The sequence below is a fragment of the Corvus cornix genome, chromosome Z (assembly GCF_000738735.6).
Source record: "Corvus cornix cornix isolate S_Up_H32 chromosome Z, ASM73873v5, whole genome shotgun sequence".
Lineage (NCBI taxonomy): Eukaryota > Metazoa > Chordata > Aves > Passeriformes > Corvidae > Corvus > Corvus cornix.
Genome location: NC_046357.1, coordinates 30,141,634 through 30,163,274, shown reverse-complemented (window position 1 = coordinate 30,163,274; position 21,641 = coordinate 30,141,634). Strand labels below are relative to the sequence as shown.

The 21,641-nt window shown below is 43.2% G+C and overlaps 1 protein-coding gene across 1 annotated transcript in view; it reads left to right on the top strand.

The window, feature by feature from the left end:
• PIGG (phosphatidylinositol glycan anchor biosynthesis class G) overlaps positions 1-8,009 on the top strand; it is an 85,704-nt gene extending 77,695 nt beyond the window's left edge. Inside the window, 1 exon segment of the mRNA XM_039566674.1 lies at positions 6,340-8,009. Coding sequence (XP_039422608.1) covers positions 6,340-6,565 — 226 coding nt within the window. The 3' untranslated portion in view covers positions 6,566-8,009.
• Positions 8,010-21,641: the final 13,632 nt, after the last annotated feature.

The window sequence follows — 21,641 nt, the reverse complement described above, 5'->3', positions numbered from 1 at the left end:
GTTGGACTCTGAGTGGTTTATGCTGCTGCTCAAGCAGAAGCAGAGTTATTCAGAAGAACACTTCTGGAAGGAGAGGGTCATATTTGTAGGCTTTTGCTTACATACTTCTTTATTGTAGCAATGTTTCTAGATGTAACCTGTACTTTTGCTGGTATTGGCCTAGTCCTAGTATTATTACAGTTTTTTCCTTTTTCCCCATTAGTTTTCTTTCTCCTCTGCTGTATGGCCAACATAACTGACTGCTTGGTTCTGGTAGCTGTGGATAGGACTGTACATGAGATACTGTCCTTCTGCATTTATCTAGGATTTTTCTATCTTTTCTCACACCTTTTCTTGAAGTTAACAAAATCTTCTTGAATGTATGTGTTAGTGGGATGGCAGGAGTAATTTGAGGAGAGAGCTGTTATTTTATTTAAGTCGCAAGTTTAAAAATAGTTACTGTAGTGGAAAAATACAAGAAAGAATTGACTCTGCCCTCAGTGCAGAAAAGTGAGCATTGCTTCACAGAACCAAAGAAGGCACCCCAGGTTGGAGATGCCCTTAAAAGAGCATCTGGTTCAACCTTTTCTGGGAGCAGGAGCCTCCATGAGATCATCTAGCATGCTGTCCAGTCTTTTCTTGAAAATCTGCAGTGATGAGGACTCTACCACATCCCTGGCAAGATTGTATCAGTGATTTGATTGTTCTCACTCTAGAACATGTCTTTCTTACACTGAAACCTCTCCCAGTGCAACTTTACCCATTGCCCTGTGTTTTCTCCATGTACTACTTGGTGAGGAGAGCACCTCTATCCTTTGTAGCCATCTTTAAGTACTTAAGTACTGGAATGCTGTGATGAAGTCTCTCTGAGCCTTCTCCATGAAGAAGAGACTTAACTCCTACAGTCTTACCAGAGCTCTTTCATCCTCTCCAGTCCTTCTTGAGAGCCTCTCCACCCTGTCCATGTCTTTTTGGAAGGGTGGGGACCAGAACTGAACATAGTACTACAGGCATGGCCCAGCAAGCACTCAATAGAGTGGGATAATCACATCTCTCCCTGCTAGTCATGCCCCTGAGGATGCAGCCCAGGACGTGATACCTGTTGCTGCAGCAGTGCTCTGCTGACTCACGTTTAGCTTGTTGTCCCCCAATACCCCCAGGTCCCTTTCAGCAACACTGTTCCCCAGCCACATGCATCCTAGGCCTCCTACTGGGCCCTTCGGACATTGTGACCAGGTGCAAGACTTTGCATTTGTCTTTGTTAAGCTTCATACAGGTCTCGGTAGCCTGACCAGATCTCACTGTAAGACAGCTTCTGATGTCTCTACCTTGACGCCCAGTTTAGTGTCAACAGCACATCAATGGAGGTGCTTTCAGTCCTACCATCTAGATAATTTATGGAAATGTTGAGCAGTTTGGGGTTCAGTAACATTCACTGTGGGACCCTACACCTGTGACTGGGTGCCACAATGAGTAAAAAACACAGATCACCACCCTTTGTGGCCTTGTTGGCCAGTTTCCTACCCGTACTTTAAAAATTGTGCTTCATCTTTCTAGAAATGCCTTGTGTCACTGTCGATGTATCTTGTTATACTGGTATATTTTAACCTGTTAAGTCTGAATTTAATTGAATAACGTGGACACTAACAGTCTGTGTTAAATTTCTTCAGATCCCATCTGTCAGTAACAATTGTTGGATGCAATTTTTCTTTACCCCTTTAGCTATGATCATGAAGAATAACTGTTTACAAAGATGGGCAGGAAAGCCTGCAGATGCACCTTAACAGAAAATCAAGCTATAAATTTCCTTGTTATTCCTTGCATGTATGACACCAGTGTAAAATGCTTTGGGTTTTTTTCCTACTGGAAGACTTCGGAAGTGTTAAGTGAATTTTGGAAGAGTACTCACAAAAAATTGCCCAATGCTGGGCTTTGAAGTACTTAAGATTTGTGTTTTTCATGTTAGGATGGCTTTTTTAGCTTATTTTGCTGACATGAAGCCCACAGTGCAACTGATTATGCCAGCAGTGAGAACAGGAAAAAACATTGATACAATTCTATTTTTCCTACTCTTGGTGCTGAAATGAAGAGAATTAAAGTTGCAAGTCCTAATAGCTTTTTACAGCTAAATCTTTGTGAGAACCTGCTGAACCCTTCCTGCAGTCCACATGGGCTACAGTCCCCAATAACTTAACTGCCACAGACACGACCTTGCTTGGGTAGTTGTACCTTCTCTGCCTTTCTTACTGGGAGAGAGAATGGAGAGGGCAGAGAAAAATCAGTCATCCCCAAGTTCCATAATTTCCATGGTAACAGAATATACTTTACAGCCCTTTTATCTTGCTGGCAACCACCATTTTTGGCATCTATCCATTGATAGGGTGTGGTGACAAAAATTGTGACTTCATAGCATTATAAATGTTGTTCTGATTGGTAATCTCTACCAGAGTTGGTTATGTAAATTTCCAGAGGACTGTTGATTCCCTTGAAACTGCTAAAAATATAGTGTTTTTCCATGACAATCCAGGATTGCATTCTATAATCTAAAATAGTATTGTAGAATTATACTAGGTGAGAGTGGGACATGTGGGAGAGACATAGCAAATTTATTGTTGCTGCTGAACTGATTGATATTTGCTTAGATGAGAGAAATTTCTTACACATTGCAGATACTCTTAAGATGTTGGAAACATTTGGTGTGCTACAGAGTTTGTTTCTGAGTGCAACCCTTCATAAGTATATATAGGGCAGATGACCAAAATGCCAAGTATTTTTCAGAGGGCACTAAACAGGGAGATCTTTGAAACTGCAGAATGCCTAGAAAAAAAAGTGATGCTTAATACTGTAGAAAATGTTAATACGGTAAAAATTGCCTTCAATTAGGCAAATTCAGTATCTCCAGTAGGAGATAACTTAGGCAGTGATATTCATCTAGAAAAGGGGGGATGGAAGGGCAAAAATGCTGGAGGGTAACTTGCATTGAAAGGATTCAGCACTTTTCATACTGAAACCCTCCAGACATGACCCTCCTCCTCCAACCTAGGAAAGTGACAATACTGGGGTATTCCTCCCTCATATACTTGCATATTTCTAAACTGTTTATTTGATATGGTGTGTTGGAAGAAGGGTTGGAACACTGTAAACTAGTGTATTTTAAAATCCGCATGGATGCACTTGTAGGGCTGTCTGTGGAGATTTTTTCCTTGATTTTTAAGCTACAAAACTTGTTGCCATCAGCTGCCAAGTATCCTATATAACTAGGAGACATGTTTTCACAAGAAAAGAGTTTTCTTTCTTTCTTTCTTTCTTTCTTTCTGCATCATAATTTTTCATTTTGCACGCCTTGTATTTACTCATTTTAGCGGCACCTTAGAGATGGATTGAGAGGTGAAAGATTTGTTGACAAAACATCGACAATTAGGGTTTAGGATATCCAAAGAAGCAGCAAACCTATTAATGTAACAGTTTCTGGGCCATAGTTTTGTACATATTAAATATCTTCCATTAAAAGAGGCAGTTTTTGTTTAAAGCCAGTATGTTCTCTAGGCCGTGCTTAATGTTTGCATTCTAATTACATCATGTTTAATGATATGTGTCTGTAGTGTTCTTCGCTTCAGAAGTCTCCAAAGACATCGTTTTTTCCTGTATCTCACATGAAGTTTGGATATGCTTTGTCAGCTGTAACACATATGGATTTCTCTTTCAATTCCCCATAAAGCTAACTTCCTAAATGAGCTGAATGTTAGAGGCTGAATATTCCTTTTTGTTACTCGTGCATTGTGCAGGGGCCTTCGTAGTGGGCTGGTGTTGTCAGAACATGGAGGTAGTGTGCGCAGTTTATATCTCTCTATGCTCTTCTCCTTTAAATAATGAAAGGTATTAATTGCTGAAGAGACAGTTCAGTATGGACTAGTTACAGGTTGATACTTTAGATGTATCCTGTAGTCTTCCATTATTTTAATTGAAACAGCACTGAGAATTTGCAAGGTTATTCATTACTGGCTGATCCAGATCATAAATGTTAGGATTCATGAGTGGCATCCCACATCCAGCCTTCTCTGTTCTCCTGATGAATTCATTTGGAATAACTCGGATTGTCATGGTCATGTTATCGGTAGCTGCCTGATCCCTGGCTGCTGCCTGCCTTGTGGCCTGGAGATGCTGTGGTTACTGTGTCTATGGGATGAGGAGAAGGAGCACACAAAGGCATAATTCTTAGCTGGTCAAATTTTGTCCCTGGACGAAGCAAGAGGAAAGAATGATGATGTGCTTGAAGAGTTAAGTTGTTGCTTTAGGATCAGAATGGCCAAATAGATCTAACTGCTTGTGCTCAGTCATTCCAGTGATCTGTCTGCAGCAATGCATGTGTGAACGCTTTCACCAGCTCTGAAGTAAACCCAATTACTCTGTTGTTGAATCCCACTAACAGTTTAACTTTGTGGATACAGTGTGCTTTTGTTGCCTTCTCTAAATTGCACACTGCATTATACTGTGAAACTGCCCAAGTTTTCCCTCTGAAGGGTAGGTGTGATGTTATCTTGGGAGCTGAGGTGAGTACTGAGAGCTTTTGTAAGTAAAGGTACCTTATAAGTAAAAACAGTTAGCTATTTTTATGATACCAGAATACAGAAGGAATTGTATCATTGACCTGGGGATTCATCTATGTGGTCTATCAAGTGCATTTTTTAACTCTAGAAAATGGTTTAAAAAATGCCTGTTTGTCTGAGTGAAAAGCCATTTCCTGTCTTTATTCAGTGGTCATCTGACTATTACAAATACTATTTTTACTACAAATACTATTTTTACTCGTTACCAGCATGAAAACAGCTAAGACTGAGTGAACTGCACTTTGTTTAATCCTTGCCAACAGACTCAGTTATTAAACATAAAGCTGGTTATTTTTACAAGTTCACTGACGATTAAGATAGTTATGCAGAAGCAGGAAGCAGTCTAGTTCAGTCCCATGTCTCAGTTTCCTTGGCTAAGCAGCAAGGGAGATAGTTTTCTGTGAACTGAATGTATGTTTTTCAGTCATTCATGCCTGCTGTTCTTGATTTTATAACTCTGCTTTCATGACCTGTTCTTCCTTCTACTGAAAGCCTTGGTAATTTAAATCTTGACTTTGCTGGAAAATAGGGCTGTATCCCAGTTATTTTTATTCAAAGAGTAAGAAGTTTAGTGGTTTATGTAAAATACTGCATTCTGTAGCTTACTTAGTCATAAGTGACTAATTAACATCTTGCAGAAGTGCTAGCCATGTTAAATTTTTATTACTTGGAACAAGATTAGTATTAAAAACTGGGAGGAGCAGAACAGATTCTCAGATCAGGATTTCACTGTTAAACATTTCCACTCTTTGCCAGTGTGTTCTTTTGGGAGCTGATGTTGTAAAATATTTTGATGGGAGAGGAAAATGTTCTGCTTATTATTCCAGTGAAACAGTTTTTTCCTTCCTTTTGTTTGAAGGGGTAAACATCTGAATTTGGTGTAAATTAGTCTCTGCACATGAATTTTGGGGAAATTGAACAGGTGCCAACCCAGCATCATTGCTTCAAGTTGGTGCCTCAGGAGAGGGAGGACAATCAAAGTGCAGAAAACCTTTTCACTTCCAGTTTCACCTGATTCTTGTCACCCACCAAAATAAAACAGTGTGGCAAATTTGGACCATGTAGGTTACATATGGGGCTGACGTTTCTTGGGATGCAGTGGACCCAGCTAAGCTAAGTGGCTGTGACAGGAATGCAGTGTATCACTCCTGTGAGCCTGAGAATATGGTATTCTTTGGAGAATATTATGTTAGTTAGCTTTGCAAAGTTTTCCAATAGCACCATTTCTATGTTGTTTTGTACAGTGTTGCTGGCTATGGACAGCAGTGTACTCTGACAAATTTTATGCTCTTTACAAAGGGGTTGCAGACTCCCTCTGATTATCTGTTGAATGGGCTAGGAAGCTTTGTGAAGAGTATTGAAGTCCTCTCTTCCTCTTACCATTCAGGTTCTCTGGAAAGGCACTGTAAGGCCAACAGGAGACAAAGCTGTCTAGAAACTGCTTAATAGAGACTTTGACAATTAGAATAAAATATATTAAAGCACAGAACAATTGAAGTGTGAGGTGAACTACTGGGGGCACCTTTATTGCAATGACAGTTGCTATGCTTACACCGACATACACATTCTAGGATATATAGAGGTGACAAGAACAAACTTACTTAGTTCATTGTTGCATTAACATTCAGTTTTCTAACACAAAGTGGAGATCTCTGAATACTCCTTGTGTTGTGAAATAATGCTAAAGAGTGGGGGAACTCCAATGTCTTTTCTGAGTTTGCCTGAGAATGAACTCCTCTGTTTTTGTTACCAGGAATCCTGCAGCAGTGGGTCATGGCTGTTTCTGCTACGCCCTAATGCGTTCAATTCCAGTTGCCATCTACGTTGTTTTGGTAACAGGTCTGCGCTACCACCTGTTCATATGGAGCGTCTTCTCGCCAAAGCTGCTGTATGAGGGAGTGCATGTGTTCATCACAGCTGCTGTCTGCCTGTTCTTCACAGCAATGGATCAGAGCCACTCCTACAGAGTGCAAGACTGACAATAAGTGTGTGGTATGTGGTTCTGCATTGCAATGTCCAGTGTGCCACTGGAATGGAAGAAGGAAAATACCAGCTTTAAATTGTTGTGCAGATTTTGAAGAGTAAATTGTTAAAAGGGCTGTTTATTTTAGTCAAGATCAGGATTTGAAAGGTCTGTCCTGTGTTAAAACTGAGTTTGCTAAAGTGTTGAATTGAAATAAACTGTTTTTTCATTGATACCTTTTGTTCTGCAGCTGGCATTATAGCACTCTCCAAATAACAGAATGGTGATATTACATGTTTTGAATTTAAAAATATACATCTTAATATAAATACAGACCAGTCCCTCATGGGCACAGAAAAAATCTTTTGTGCATACATTTTTTTTACCTTCTTAGACTATAGAATCCTAAAAATGTACAGGATTTCTCGGTGCTGTTCGCAAGATCCTGAATCTGTTAGCCTCAGGGGGTTTTTGTGTTTGTTTTCTTTCTAATGGATGCATTGAAATTATTATTAAATTATTATTGTACACACGTCCCAGGTAAAAGATTTTGTTTGTTTTGCATAGGCAGCAAGCATTTCTATTTAAAAGCAGCATTTTCTTTGTAAGACGAGTGCAGTCATTTTGTGTAATGGATTTCGATCTGCACTTCAGACACTGAGTAAGAAACACTTATTGTCTAACAGAGTAATGAATCTTCTATGAAGTCCATTCACTGCTAAAATGTTGTTTCTTCTTATCAATGTATAAATGATAAATCAGGTCGGTGGCAGCCACGTTGAACATTTGATCATGTTTTCCACACATGGGTAGAGGGTTGTGAGCAGTGAAGAGGAAAACAGTTTAATGGACTAAGTTACCAGCAGAATAAAAGGTGCAAAAGGTGTGTTTGCAGTTTGCATCACCATCCCCCTAGTGACCTGTTTAGCCAGCTCACTTGAATGCTGTAATTAAGTTCTAACAATGTTGTTTTCCTTGCTTCTGTCAAGAAGATACATGTTAATGACTATACTATCAGTATTCATGTGGGGTTTTTTTGCCTGATAGTTTTGTCCATGTTAGGAGCTAATATGAGTTAGTCTAAATGTGTTCAAGGTATATCAGAAGAGAAGCATACAGAGAACTTTTAAATTTTGTTATAAATATGAAAAAATAAAGCTTTCAAGACCTATATAGCTGACAGAACAGTTGTTAAATTTACTGGTGCACTTTTTGTTTCATGTTTCAGACAATGGAAATCTCAAAATGTAGTCCTTTAGTTTTTATACATTAATAATACTCCATCTTGATTACTAATAATGAAATATTTTTTCACCTATAAAACAACCAAAATTTTCAATACACTGGCAACATATTGCTCTTTACCTGAAGGAGAGATTACTGGATCTTAATGTCATTTACTGTGACCTGCTGGAGGATTGAAAATTAAATACTTTTAATAAATCACTTTTTACTGCCAACTATGGTTATTTAAAGCAGTTTGTGTTTGTGAATGTGCATCTACCATTTTCACAGTTCTCAGTATTTTTTTGGTTACCTGCTGGCTAGCAGCTGTGTTGGCATTGTCAACATATTCTCTGTTTACTTACATGGTTAATTTGTAAGCAGTCCTCCCTATAATTCATACAGAGTATGTTTATAAGATATTTGAGTCAGAGAGAAAGGGTGCTAATAAAGAGGTGGAAGGAATAGAGCAGAAGTTGCTTGTGGTATAGAGTATCCTAAATGAATGTGGGATGACATTCACAAGATCCTTTATTCCTTCCTTCTGGTTTGGTTTTTTTTTGTGTGTGTTTTGGGGTTTTTTTTGTTTTGTTTTGGTTTTTGGGTTTTTTTTGTTTTCTTTCTTCTAGTATATCTCTTTTATCCAATAGTGGAATCTAAACTACTGTGTGTGTATTAAAATTGCATTTTTTCAGATTACTTAGTTAAATAATCAGTGTCCCCCTTCTCCTCTGAAGTTGAAAGATGTCCAGATTGGATCCAGGATAAAATAAATGGCTTGGGAAACCTGTTATTTAGGTCTTCAAGACCAGGAAAGGAAGGAAGAAGAAGAGACTGCATGTCTGTCTTAAGGAGACTCATGAGTTTGCATGATATGTGAAAGAAACATGGTGCTTTCAACTTCAGAATCGACATTTTTATTCTTTTTCACCCTTTCCCCTTGGGTGTAGGCAATGAAATAATATTTTAGCTTCATGAGCTTATGGGCTGTAGCATTGCAAAGCTGAAGCAGTGAAGAAATGAATTAGTTCTTGCTGCAGGCAAACAGGCTTTAACTGGGGGATTATGTTACAATAATTTTATTTTAAATCTACATAAAATTTTGGCATTTGATCTGAATGTACAGAGAAAGCAAATGCTGAACACAAATTCTTATCTCACTAGTTAGTTGTTCCACCTCACTTCTTGTCATGTTTAGCATGTTTCAAACCCTCAGACAAGGAGACAAGTGACGTGGGAAGCAGGAATGGTACTGGGGATGTTTTTTGCCATTCTGAGCATACCAGTTTCTTCTGTCCAATTCATCTGTAGTCCCTGCTCCAGTGTGGGATCAGCCTGGGCTGCAGCTTCCTCGGTAGTGCCATGCGCACGGGCACAAACTCGTCCTTAAATACCTTCTGAGCAGGGATGTTTTCTCTCTTTGGATAAAGTTTTGCCATGTTAAATATTTCTGCTCAGCACCTTCACGGTGGGTCAGAGACAGGTTCATCCAGTTACTATGGTCTACAGCCTGCTCTGCTAGATTTCGCTAGATCACCATCAGTCAGCACAGCTCAAAGCTTGTAACTATGTCCAGTATGGTCCCACAGATTCGCAGTGGTGAAACTTGAGCTTCATTCTTGTAAATGAATTCATGTTTAAGAAAAAATTATTAAATCTATTTGTATTTCAGATACTAGATACCTGTATTTCTGCTCTCTAGGAAGAAGAGCCTCTGTTTTCCTTGCCTCTACATAAGTGAGCAGAAAATCCACAGCGTGAACCCCAGCCTTTCCAGCAGGCAGGGCATGTGTAGTAGGCCACTGTTCCTCTGTGGTTTTCTCTCTAAGGGTCAGCGCAGTTTCTGGAATCCCTCACATAAGGCATTTGCAAATGAAACAAGATTTAGCTCCACAACTGCATAGTTGCAGGAGGAGGGGCCATCGTTGCAAGTTACCATGAAGGGCTTCCTCTGAAAAATCAAGGTTTCCCTGGCTGCTTCACCAGCAGAAGGAGGGGAAAGAAGCTGTGATCCCACTGATCAGTGGGGCAGGAGAAGAAGCTGGCTGGTGTCATTATAGGCCTCCCACTCTCCTGACTATGAAAGACTGTAATCAGGAGGTGCTTGTGAGCCTGGCATTGCACCATCCAGCAGAAGTAAGGAAAGTCTGGGAAACAGCCTCTCTTCAGTCCACAGGCAGATAATATATAGGGAGACTTAGTCAAGAACTAGGTGGAGGGAAAATGACTGAGGGAGATTGCAGGACAACTTGTGCCTGGCCTGTTGGTACCTGATCTCTTCACTTAAGAGATGACAGACTCTGGGGAGAAGGGAAGAGCACTGCATGTTGGACAACTTCAGCAAGGTCTTCAGCAGGGTGTACTTGGCCACAACACGCTGAGCTAATAGATGAGTGGGCTTGAAGGTGGGCTGGATCTCTGGGCTCTGACTTCAGTGGTCTGAGTCTTAGTTGGCTGAGAAGAAGTGATGTGATACTACGACAAAGCCCTTTGGGATCATTCTTAAGCTGGATGAGGGGAGAGACCAGAGCAAATCTGGAAATGAAAAATAGGAGGAGAGGTGTATATGCTGGAGGGGAGGACCACCCTGTGGAGGGAGCACTGGAGAAATGGGCTGCTGACAACCTGCAGTACAGCCTAGGCACATGCCCCTGGCTGGTGATGGTGCAGGATGGTGCCCATGGGCTGCTGAGCAGCCCTGACAGCCTGATCCTGTTGCCCTGCTCATCATTGTTCAAGGACAAAACATCCCCCCGTGTGTTTATTCAGTACCTGGCCCAGATCCCGGTGGCCTGCCCTACTGCTGTCACCCAGACAAGGGTACCCCAGAGGTTTCCAGCTTCTGTTGCTGGTATCCAGACCTCTTCTCTTACGAATGAGTCCAGTTTGAAGGTCACTGCTGTTCACACACACCTACCAAGAGCAGAGGATGCACTCACAAAAAAGTAGGATTTAATGAGAGGATGAGGCACTCAGCAGTGATGAAGTGAAGGACTCACACAGAGAAACGCACACACTAGAGGCCTGTTTATATGGAGCCAGCACTTTTTCTCCACTTTTTCCTCTGCTTTCCCATGTTTATTCCTTTCTGAGCCATCTTGGTCTTTCCTTTTCCTGTCCTTTTGTCTCTTCCCTAAGTATTATGTAATGACTCGCATGTTCCATCAATCCCCTTAAACACATGCCATAAGTTTTACTGAATCCTGAAGTGCTTTTCCCTGTGCATCCCATGAGTCCTATGCTCCTTCAGGAAGTAAATTCCTTGAGTCTGCAAGATATTTAGGGGGAGGTGTTTCTTTTTTTGACTAATCTTGGTGCACTTCACACCAGGGGTAATTGTCCAGTTGCTTAGTAAGTGGTTATTTATATGGTCATCTAAATAAATGACTATAATTTGCTGATTGAGCAATTAGGTTAGCAGAGATCCTCAGCAAGTCCTTGCCCTTCTGACCTTTGTGCAATCATGAACAGTCTGTTGTCACCTAAGTTGACAGTGATTTGTGCCTTGTTTCAGCCTGGGGATGAGGAAGCATCAGAGACCTGTTGGCTGCAGTCAGCTCCAAGGAGGGGAGGCATGGGGATAGTGGAGGTGAATTCTTCTCAGAAGGGCATGGGGAGAGCCTCAAAGGCAACAGGCGCAAGCTGCAGTACAATACGTTTCCAGGTCAGATTTTTTTCTTACCTGAGTGTTTACTGTGGGGATGGGGCCCAGGCCTCCACCCTGGGAGATCTTCCAACATTGGAGCAACCTCATTTAATTGCCCCTGCTGTGGGCTGGAAGTTGTACTGTGTGTGCTCCAAAGATCTCTTCCAGCCAGCGTTCGGCAAGGATTCTGTGGTTTTGTTGTGTTTGAAGTTGTCTCTGCAATTTGTTACTGACCATTTCACAGGTTATTTCTTGAAGTAAAAAAGCTTTGTAATTGATTTCATAATTAAAAAAAAATTAAAAAAATAAACCAACAAAAAAAGAAAATGTCTGTGTCATTTTTTTAAAAGAGATAAACATCACAGCTGGAAACTGTTTTTAATTTTGGTTTTATTTACTGTAGCCATGCATTTACACGTTAGTTGCAATGTCACCTGCCCTTCAGTGCCTCCATAGCTTGAGGATTCCCAGACTTGATGACAAAAGGTGTCCTGTTCTGCCATTTCCTCTGTTATGATTCAGATGGTTCCCCAAAATGCTCAGCTTGCCTATCAGGACTGAAGTAATAGTTATGGCCTGGCTGTGATTTCTGCAGGTCCATGCTGGGTATGTTTGGTAGGACACACATAGGTGACTAACTTTCTGAAGTTGTTTCTTTGTTTTCAGATTGAGAAATAGGCCTGTGGACATTAATTCCATTTGTTTTGCCTGATGGGGGACAGAGGGTCATCCCAAAGGACCTGTTATCTGTCTCTCAACATTTGATGAAAAGCTTGGGTTGCCATGAGAAATAGCCCTGTTCCTTCAGCATCTGTCTCTCCCACTCAGTGTAATACCATTGTCCTCCCCTCCTTTGCAGGGTACTGAGGACACATTTTCAGTGTGGTACTAGGTTAAGGTGGTACTAGGTTAAGGTGTAACTCGGTGGGATGTTCCATCTGTTGCTCAAAGCACCACTGTTTTTGCATGACATCATTATCATCTGAAGAATTAAGGATGCTAGCCACTAGAGATGGGCCTTAAGCATCAGACTTAGTCTCAAGAAGAACTATACATAGCAAAAATTTAATCCCCTATGCGTTTTTTAGATCTCTGATTTTACTACTGCAATGTGTTGTATTTGGTGATGTCTGTTGCAAAGACCACTGGTGATGGAGAACCTGACCCAGCTGCACTTACACAGCAAATGTGCTCCCAGTACTGCATGTTGGTGTATTGCTCACCAGCAGGAAGACATGAGGTTCCAAACACTCAGAAGACCCTGCACCTGTTATTCTGAGAGCTGGTTATATCTGTCAAGACAGGAAGACTTGAGCTCAGCTTTTCTTAATAGAAAAAAACTTCTGAAAGCTGCTGTCTTTGGAGGCTGAAGGACTTCACATGATAGCCCTTCTTGGTCTTAAGCTTTTGCTGACCTGCAAGGGCTGTTTGTATGGGGTCATTGAGTCACAGGGACAGCACTGGAAAGCAGTGTAGTGCCTGCAGTTGTTCCGGCTTGCTGGTTTGGTACGAGTTGGTTTGTCACCATTGGTGCACAGCAGTTGTTGAGCAGGGTTAGTCCATAGATCTTTCAGTGGCTGGGCACAAGATCACATTAAAGAAAACATGCTGCTGAATCATACCTTGGGCTGTAGAAATCAACATGTTATTCTCTGGAGAAAATAAAAAGTGGGAGTTAAAAGGAAAAGGGACAAACGGATCCACTGGTTCCAGTTCTGCCTCGGTCCTAGCATGTTGGCAGTAGACTCCCAGAGGTGCTTGACTGATGAGAAATGTAAGATGTGGGAACAGAAAGGAAATTTTGAGGCAATATTTGTTTGTATTGTGGGTGACTTTTTGTTTTGAATAAATCCTTAATAGACTAACATGAGTGGAGTCAACAGCCCAGAGCAGCAAACGGCTTAGGAGTGGGTGAACAGCTTCTTAGATCTTGGCTGCACATGAACTCACCGTGCACATCATTGCTCAGGACTTTTGGCAGTGGCACTGAAGGCCTAGTTCCTCCACAAAAGCCATGTTGGAGGGGCCTTGTCAGTGGACTAAAATCCTTAGTCCTTCCCTTTCACAACTGGAACACAAGGCAGCTCCTGAGAAAAGACAGAGGATAGAGAGGATTTCCACAGCTGGAGATACAGTTATGACGGGGGTTTTGTTGTCCACAGCTCTGACAAAGACATGCTTCTGGGAATGTGAACACCTCCTTTCTGCTCTGTGTAGGCAGAAAGTCTCCAACGTTGCCTGTTTAATGCTGCCCAACAGTGTGCCACAGCACATAAATACTGGCTTCCCTCCTGCTTTGCCACAAGCGTTCAGGGCAACCCTGTGGAGATCCACCATGGGAGGGAAACGGGTGGCACTGCCTCAGGGACCACAGCACAGCACAACACTTAGTGTTGGCACTTGCACTGAGATTCCTGCATGTGATAAATCCTTTGGTGAACAGCAGCATGGGGCACGGCTTTGGTTTGCAAAGCACAGTCTGATGTGTGAAGTGTGTGAAAGATTAATATGTGGAGAGCCACTCTCAGCTGTGTGTGATTAGAAGCTTGATGCCTGGCAGGCCTGGGTGCACAGAGGGCAGCCTGGGGAACCCCTGTGAGGGCACTGGGGCTCCTTCCCAAGGCTCTGAGACTGAGATGATATCCTGATGGGATGTGAAGAACACTTAAGGGAAAGTATAGCTGTGGTAAGGGATGTGCAAGGACAAAACAGAATCATAGTTATTGGGAGCAACTGAGATTAATTTTTCTGTTGTGGGGTAGTTTTTGTAGGGTGGGCTTTGCTGTCAATCCCATCTACCCTTTCAACACATGTAGCATCTCAGAGTGAGCCAAAATGAATCCCTTTTATGAAAACTCCAGAATTAAAAAGAAAAGAAAAACCAACTAAGCAAAAAACCCAAAACCAAAACAAACCAAAACTCAACTAGAGAAACCCAACCACAATAATCAAGACAGTTCCCTGACTGGAACTACATATAAATTCACAACAGCTGACTTCCAATAGACTTTCATTTCAACATCCTACTCAGAGAGTTTTGGTAGTGGAGAGAAAAGGGAACAGAAGGAAACAAAATGTGTGTGACCTTTTTGGTACTGCTGACCTGTTTGAATCAAACCTGGAGCAAAACAGAGGTCACAGGATATTTTGAGTTCCCATATCTCTTGGCTAAACATCCACAATATTTCAATTATAAAGTCCCCAGGGCAGGCCTCTGCTACCTTGACTTCAGCAATGCTTTTGTCACTGTCTCCCATAACATCCTTGCAGGTAAGCTCAGGAAATGTGGGTTAGCTGAACAGAGAGTGAGCTGGATCAAGAACTGGCTGAATGGCAGAGCTCAGAGGGTTGTGATCAGCAGAGTGGGAGCCGGTTGGAGGCCTGGAGTGGTGGCATTCCCCAGGGATCAATACTGGGTCCAGTCTTACTCAGCTTGTTTATCAACAACTGGGGTGAAGGGGTAGAAAGGACCCTAAGCCAGTTTGCAGCTGATACAAAACTGGGGGGAGTGGCTGACACACCTGAAGGCTTTGCTGCCACTCAGAGGGACCTTGATAGGCTGGAGAATTGGGCAGAGGGAAACCTAATGGGGTCCAACAGGGGCAAGTTTAGGGTCCTGCACCTGGGGAGAACAACCCCAGGCACCAGCACAGGCTGGGGACTGACCTGCTGGAAAGCAGCGCTGCGGAGAAGGACCTGGGGGTCCTGGTGGACAACATGCTGTCCATGAGCCAGCAGTGCCCTCGCAGCCAGGAGGGCCAGTGGGATCCTGGGGGGCATCGGGAAGAGTGTGGCCAGCAGGTCAAGGGAGGTGATTGTCCCCCATACTCAGCTGTAGTGAGGCCACATCTGGAGTGCTGTGTCCAGGTCTGGGCTCCACAGTACAAGAAAGACAAGAAGGTCCAGTGGAGAGTCACTAAGATGGTTTGGAGTCCGGAGCATGTCTCTTAGGAGAGGGGAGAGAGAGAGAGAGAGAGAGAGAGAGAGAGCAGGAGCTGGGCCTGTTTAGTCCAGAGAAGAGAAGACTGAGAGGGGATCTCATCAATACATACAAATATCTCCAAGGCGGATGCCAAGAGGATGGTGCCAGACCCTTCTCAGTGGTGCCAGCAACAGAGCAAGGATTAATGGCCATAACCAAAACACAAGAAATTCCACCTCAACATGAGGAAGAACTTCTTTCCATTGAGGGTGGCAGAGCACTGGAAGAGGCTGCCCAGGGAGGTCATGGATTCTCCCTCTCTGGGGACATTCAAACCCCACCTGGACATGTTCCTGTGTCACCTGCTCAGGGTGACCCTGCTTTGGCAGCAGGGCTGGACTGGATGATCTTCTGAGGTCCCTTCCAACCTTAAAAATTCTGTGATTCTGTAAGGACTGGGCAGTCAAGACTTGGCTGGTGTCCATTGCACATAACAGCAGCTTGACCAGTCCATGCACATGGGCTTTGGGCAAAGAACAGGTGTTGAAACCTGGCTTTGCTCATTCTCCTGGTCCTGGAGCAACCTTATTTAAATGCAAAGTGAAGAAGCTCCTACTAGTTCCTCCTTACTCACTCTAAAGAGACTGTCATCTGACAAACATGCCTCAGTATCAGAATTTTACCGGGCTTTTGATGAAGGCTCTCATCTACAGCCATGGTCAACACCTGCAACTCTGCCTTAGCATCCTTGTGATGGAGTCTGGACAGCTGCTGCCTGTTTTGATTCCTGAGTACAAGTGCAGGATAGAAATGAGTCACCCCTTCCCTCTTTCCTTCACGCTGCTGCATCTGTCAGGGTATGTGACACTGTCTGCTCTGGATTCCCATTTCAGCAGAAAGGGAGCCAGGAGTGTCACGTAGCCTGCCTGAGACTTGGACTGTGAGTTGGGAATGAAAGCTTTTTCCTCTTCACTGAATGCTGTAGGGACATGACTGGGGGCTGTCTGCTACCTGAAGGGACATGCAACACTCTCTTAGCTCACAGATCAGCAGAGATAGACAGATAAATGTCTGACTTTCCTTTGCATTTTGTGGAAAACTTGTGTGGAGCCTGCTTGCTTGCCCTAGGGTGAATTTTGCAGAGTGAATGTCATGATACCAAAAGTATACCATGTGCTGTACCACAGCTAGCAGACAGGTATACACAAACAAGATATTTAAAGCCTGAAACTCAGATGATAAAATACTAGTTGATTAGCAAAGTAATTTTACTCCATTTGTAACAAATGTGCTCATTTGCATGAGGAGTGCAATGAACGTAGATTAGATGAAACAAAAGCACAGAGATTGGGCAGTTTTCCTCTTTTATGCAAAGACTATAATTAGTCTGTATTTTGGTATGTGATGGTTTGAAAATGTCTTAGCTGAATACAGAGCAAGTGTAACTTCCCTGGAAGGGTTTCACCTGCTGTTAGATGCTGAAATCAAATTGCTGGATTCTTTTCATCAGACCAATTAGATTATCTTACATGCTTACATGTGACATGCCCCCCCCAAACCCCTCTAAACATACTCTTTCCCTGGAATGGGCTTTTAAATTGAGCCTTGCTCATTCTCACTGAAATCAGGGAAATTTTGCTCATACCAAGAGACCCCTAATGTGCAAATCATTTCCAGTTGCCATCACTGAAATCTCTTACTTGCCTGATGCTGTATTGCTTAAGATCTATGAAGTACTCTTAGAAAATAAAGACCAAATCAGTTTAATTCTGCATTTGAAATGTCAATGCCATGCTGCTTTTATGTAGGCATATGCATATTGAGTATTATTTTCTGAGTGTAATTGCCTTAAGTGCTGTTGATTGTGCAAAGAGAATGGTGCATTCATTCAAGGGTATCAAAGATCCAGCTCCTGAAAACGCTTAAGCATGTGGAGTAGGCCTTCTCAAGGGATGACACAGACATCCAGCTACTCTTGTTTTCAAGGCTGGGGTCTGCATGTAGCAGACTGATACTAGGAGAAGCAATCTGCATCTTATCCCTGAGCAGTGCTGGTCTTTGGAGGGAGAGACATGGCAGGAGAGAAGTGGTGAGAACAAGTGCAGGCAGGAAAAGAGCAGTGTGGATGGAGTGTTTGGAATCAGATGGAAGTAGCCAAATGGGACATAGAAAGCACCAGGAAGGCAAATGAACAGAGGAAAAAGAGGAAGACTAAAATATGTGAATCCAGTGTCTGGCAGCAATCCTTATTGGATCCTTATTAACTTATCGGTGGCAATGTGAAAAAGCTAGGTTGAAATCTGTTTTCAAGGTGTTTCTTGAGGGCTTGTGACTAACTTCAATCCACTCTATTTCTGAATTGAAATGCAGAGAAAATGAAAGGGGGCTTGAAAGCATAGGCTGGACAAAATGACCAGTGCTGGAAAATCAGTCTAGTTTGAAGACCAGTAGCATTTTTAAGAACTGCCAATTCAAACTACCTGCTCTTACTGAGAACTCTCCCCCTCCATCTCATGGAACATTCATTCTGTTCCATGCTGGATGACTTCTTACGAGCAGCATCCCACAGTACAATATTAGAGTGCTGAGATCTCATTATCTTCAGCCTTGCTTGCTGACTAGAAAGCACTTCATGGGATCCTGTCATGATCACCCTCGCAGCTTCAGACCTGCACAGAGCAGCGTGTCTTGAGGTAGTGGAGGCAGAAAGACAGTACAAGAAAACATGGACCTAAGCAGATCCACCTAGTGGGTCCGGAGAAGAGCCACAAAAATGATCAGAGGAGCACTTCTAGGAGGACAGGATGAGAGAGTTTGGGCTGTTCAGCCTGGAGAAGAAAAACCTCTAAGAAGACTTACAGTGCCACCCAGTACTTAAAAGGATTTTGTAAGAAAGATGTGGACAAACATTTTAGTACAGCCTGTAGCAATGATTTTAAACAAAAAGAAGGTGGATTTGGGATTAAGAAAAAATTCTTCTCTGTGAGGGTGGTGCTCAGAGAATCTGTGGATGCCCCATCCCTGGCAGCAATCAAGGTCAGGCTGGGTGGAACTCTGAGCAATCTGGTCTCCTGAAATGTGTCCAGGCCCATGGCAAGGGGGTTGGAACCAGATGATCTTTGAGATCCCTTCAAACTCAAACCATTCCATGATTCTATGACTCTATGAGATTTAGACTAGATATAGGGAACAAATATTTCATGATGAGGGTGGTGAAACAATGGCACAGGTTTCCCACGGAGGTGGTGGATGCCCCATTCCCAGAAACTTTCAAGGCCAAGTTGGACAGGTCTCTGAGCTAACTGGTAGAGTTGAAGATGTCCCTGCTGATTGCAGGGGTCTTGGGCCACAGGATCTTTAAATATCCCTTACAAGCGAAATCTTTCGATGATGCTATGAAAAAGCAGGAATAGGGCGGGAAAGCTGTAAATGTCATGTACAAATATCCATAGACATTGCACCCTGAGCATTGCTGGAATTGATAGTACTGAGCAATTTCCTTTTTCATGCATGAATGTTTTACAAAATACTCATTTTATGGCTCCTACTTCACAGAGCTGCTTGCTTCCTTACAGTAACATCTGAAGAAAGGTCCTTCCACAGCTTGTGAATGAAGGAGGGAAGCTTGTGTTAAGAAGGAAAAAGCCAAAATTCTAGAAAGCGGTTGAGAATTTCTTTGCTTTAAAGAGAGAGGGTTTTACTGGTGAAAGAAAAACACAGCAAGTCTGTGAATAGGTAGATATCTGGAAATCCCTTATTTTCTGAACACAGCCTCTTACAGGAACATGTAAGACTGCTCCAAATGGAAGACAGCACCTGTTTTTGCTTGTCTTGCTTGTTTCTGTGTCATCACTTCTAGCTTTCAGGCAACTTCTACCCTCTCTTGCTTTAACTACTGCAGCTGCTGAGTCCTTGCACCACTCAGCTGCACACAAGCCAGCTTGTGGGAACATCAGTATCATGTGCTTCTTTCAGGGTGCATCTCAAAACTTTATGCATGCCTTTCTGTGTATGTGTTTGTCCATCTGCTGCAATTCACATCGCTGTGTTGAGAGAAACTAAACTACGCTTCAAGAAGGGAAGAAGCTCTTTTAGATTAGTAGTGTTGTGCCTCTACTTTCACAGGGAGATTTCTGCCTTGTTGGTATGTAGACAAATGCAGCAGGGGGAAGTTTTGGGATTCTACTCCTTTAAATGACAAATTAAATTCTTTCCCAAATAAAATGACAGATATCAAACTCATCCTCTTCTGCATACCTCTCCATAACTGCTGTCTATTGTGTGAAACAACACTTACGAAAACTCGAGTATTTCAGTCTGGTAACTGATAAGGCTGGCAGCATGCTATGGCCTGGAAACTGCAGCTGGTCCAGCTCTGATCCTGCAGGAGGAGGCATGAGGAGGGTAAAAGGGGAAGATTTAGTCTATCCTTTCTTCTGCTCTGCAGTGTTTTCACAGGAAAATGAGCTTCTACCCATGCTTAGCTTCCCCAGTCCAGGCTGAATTCACAGCACTGATTTTATGGTTAAAGTGGAAAATTTGGCGATCAATCACAAAATGGAACAGAAAACTGGCAGTCTTTCTCCAGAGCCCTCTGATTAGAGCTTCAACATGGCCAAGATGAGGGGACAGTTGTCTGAGTCCCCTCAGCTCTGGGCAGTCAGGAGCTTTAATTGAAGTGTGTTTTTACCCTTGTAGTGGTTTGACCCTGGCTGGATGCCAGGCACCTACCAAAGGCACTCTCTCACTCCAACAGTGCACAGGGGAAAGAAAATACAACAAAGGGTTAATGAGTTGAGATAAGGGAGAGATCACTCACCAAATACTGTCATGGGCAAAACTGACTCAGCTTGAGGATATTAATTGAATTTATTACTAGCAAAATCAGAGCAGGACAATGAGAAATAAAGTAAGTCTTCAAAAACAATCTTCCCCTCCTCTCCCCCTGTCCCTTCCCAGCTCTACCTCCTTTCCCAGAGGAGCAGGGAGACAGTGAATGGGGGTCAGTTCATTGCATGTTGTTTCTGCTGCTGCTCAGGGACAGGAGTCCTTCCCCTGCTCCAGCATGGCATCCCTCTCACTGGAGACAGTTCTCCATGAACTGCAGCAATGTGGGTCACTCTTCCATAGGGTGCAGTCCTTCAGGCACAGTCTGATCCAGCATGGGTACTCTGCAGGGTCACAAGTCTTACCAGGAAATCTGCTCCAGCTCATCTCTGCATGGGTCTTCCAGGATCCTGCCCCAGCACGGCCTCCCAAGGGGTCACAGCCTCCTCCAGGCATCCACCTGCTCTAGCGTGTGGCTCCTCCATGGGCTGTGGGTAAATTTCTGCATCCCCTATGGATCCCCATGGGCTGTAGGGGCACAGCTGCTTCACCATGGCCTGCACCACGGGCTGCACCAGGGGCTGCAGGGGAATCCCAGCTCTGGCACCTGGGGGACCTCCTGCCCCTCCTTCTCCACTGACCTTGGTGTCTGCAGAGATGTTCCTCTTAGATATTCTCACCCCACCCTTCTCTGGCCACAATTACACCTGCAGAGTAACTTTTTTTTCCTTCTAACGTATGTTATCACAGAGGCATTGCTGTAATTCCTGAGTGGCTCAGCGCTGGCCAGCGGCAGGTCCGTCCTGGAGCCACCTGGCATTGGCTCTGTTGGACATGGGGCCACCCTTGTAGTCCCCCCGCTACAAAAGCTGTCCACACAAACCCAATACAACCCCCTTCTGCTGACTCTCTTTTCCTTTGTATGAAGCAGCTGAGCGTGTGTTGGAGCTGAGGTCCCTCCCTCAGTTAATGAGTTGTTTTCCTCTGTATGCTATGAATATTTACATGAATTATGCAAGCTGAAGAACCGAGAGGGAAAAAAAGGAGCACTGCCCCCAGCACAGCTTGCAGTGTGACCTGCAGGGAGCCAGGTGAGATGTCACTGTGCACAAAGACAGTTTCCGCTGGTCAGATCTACAAAGGATGTGACTTCTTGTAAAGGCAGGGCTTGCAGGGGGAGAGAATAAATTTTATTAGCTAAGACAAAAATCAAGCAAGTTCTTCTTATATGCATGTCTGCACAAAGAATATGCATGTGAGGGAAATATCAGTGATGAAAGGTAGAAAAGCCAAAGGAAAACATGTCCCACCTTCCAGAAACCCCAGCTAATGACATTTACTGATATGGCCATCCTCAAGGGCTTGTGAAAGAAGGCAGCTTACTACACTGCAGGTGGCTGGGCAAAGCCCTGGAAACATCTCACTCCCATCTGATGTGTGGAAGAAAGGCCTTGGCAATTCCTGCAGCTCTGT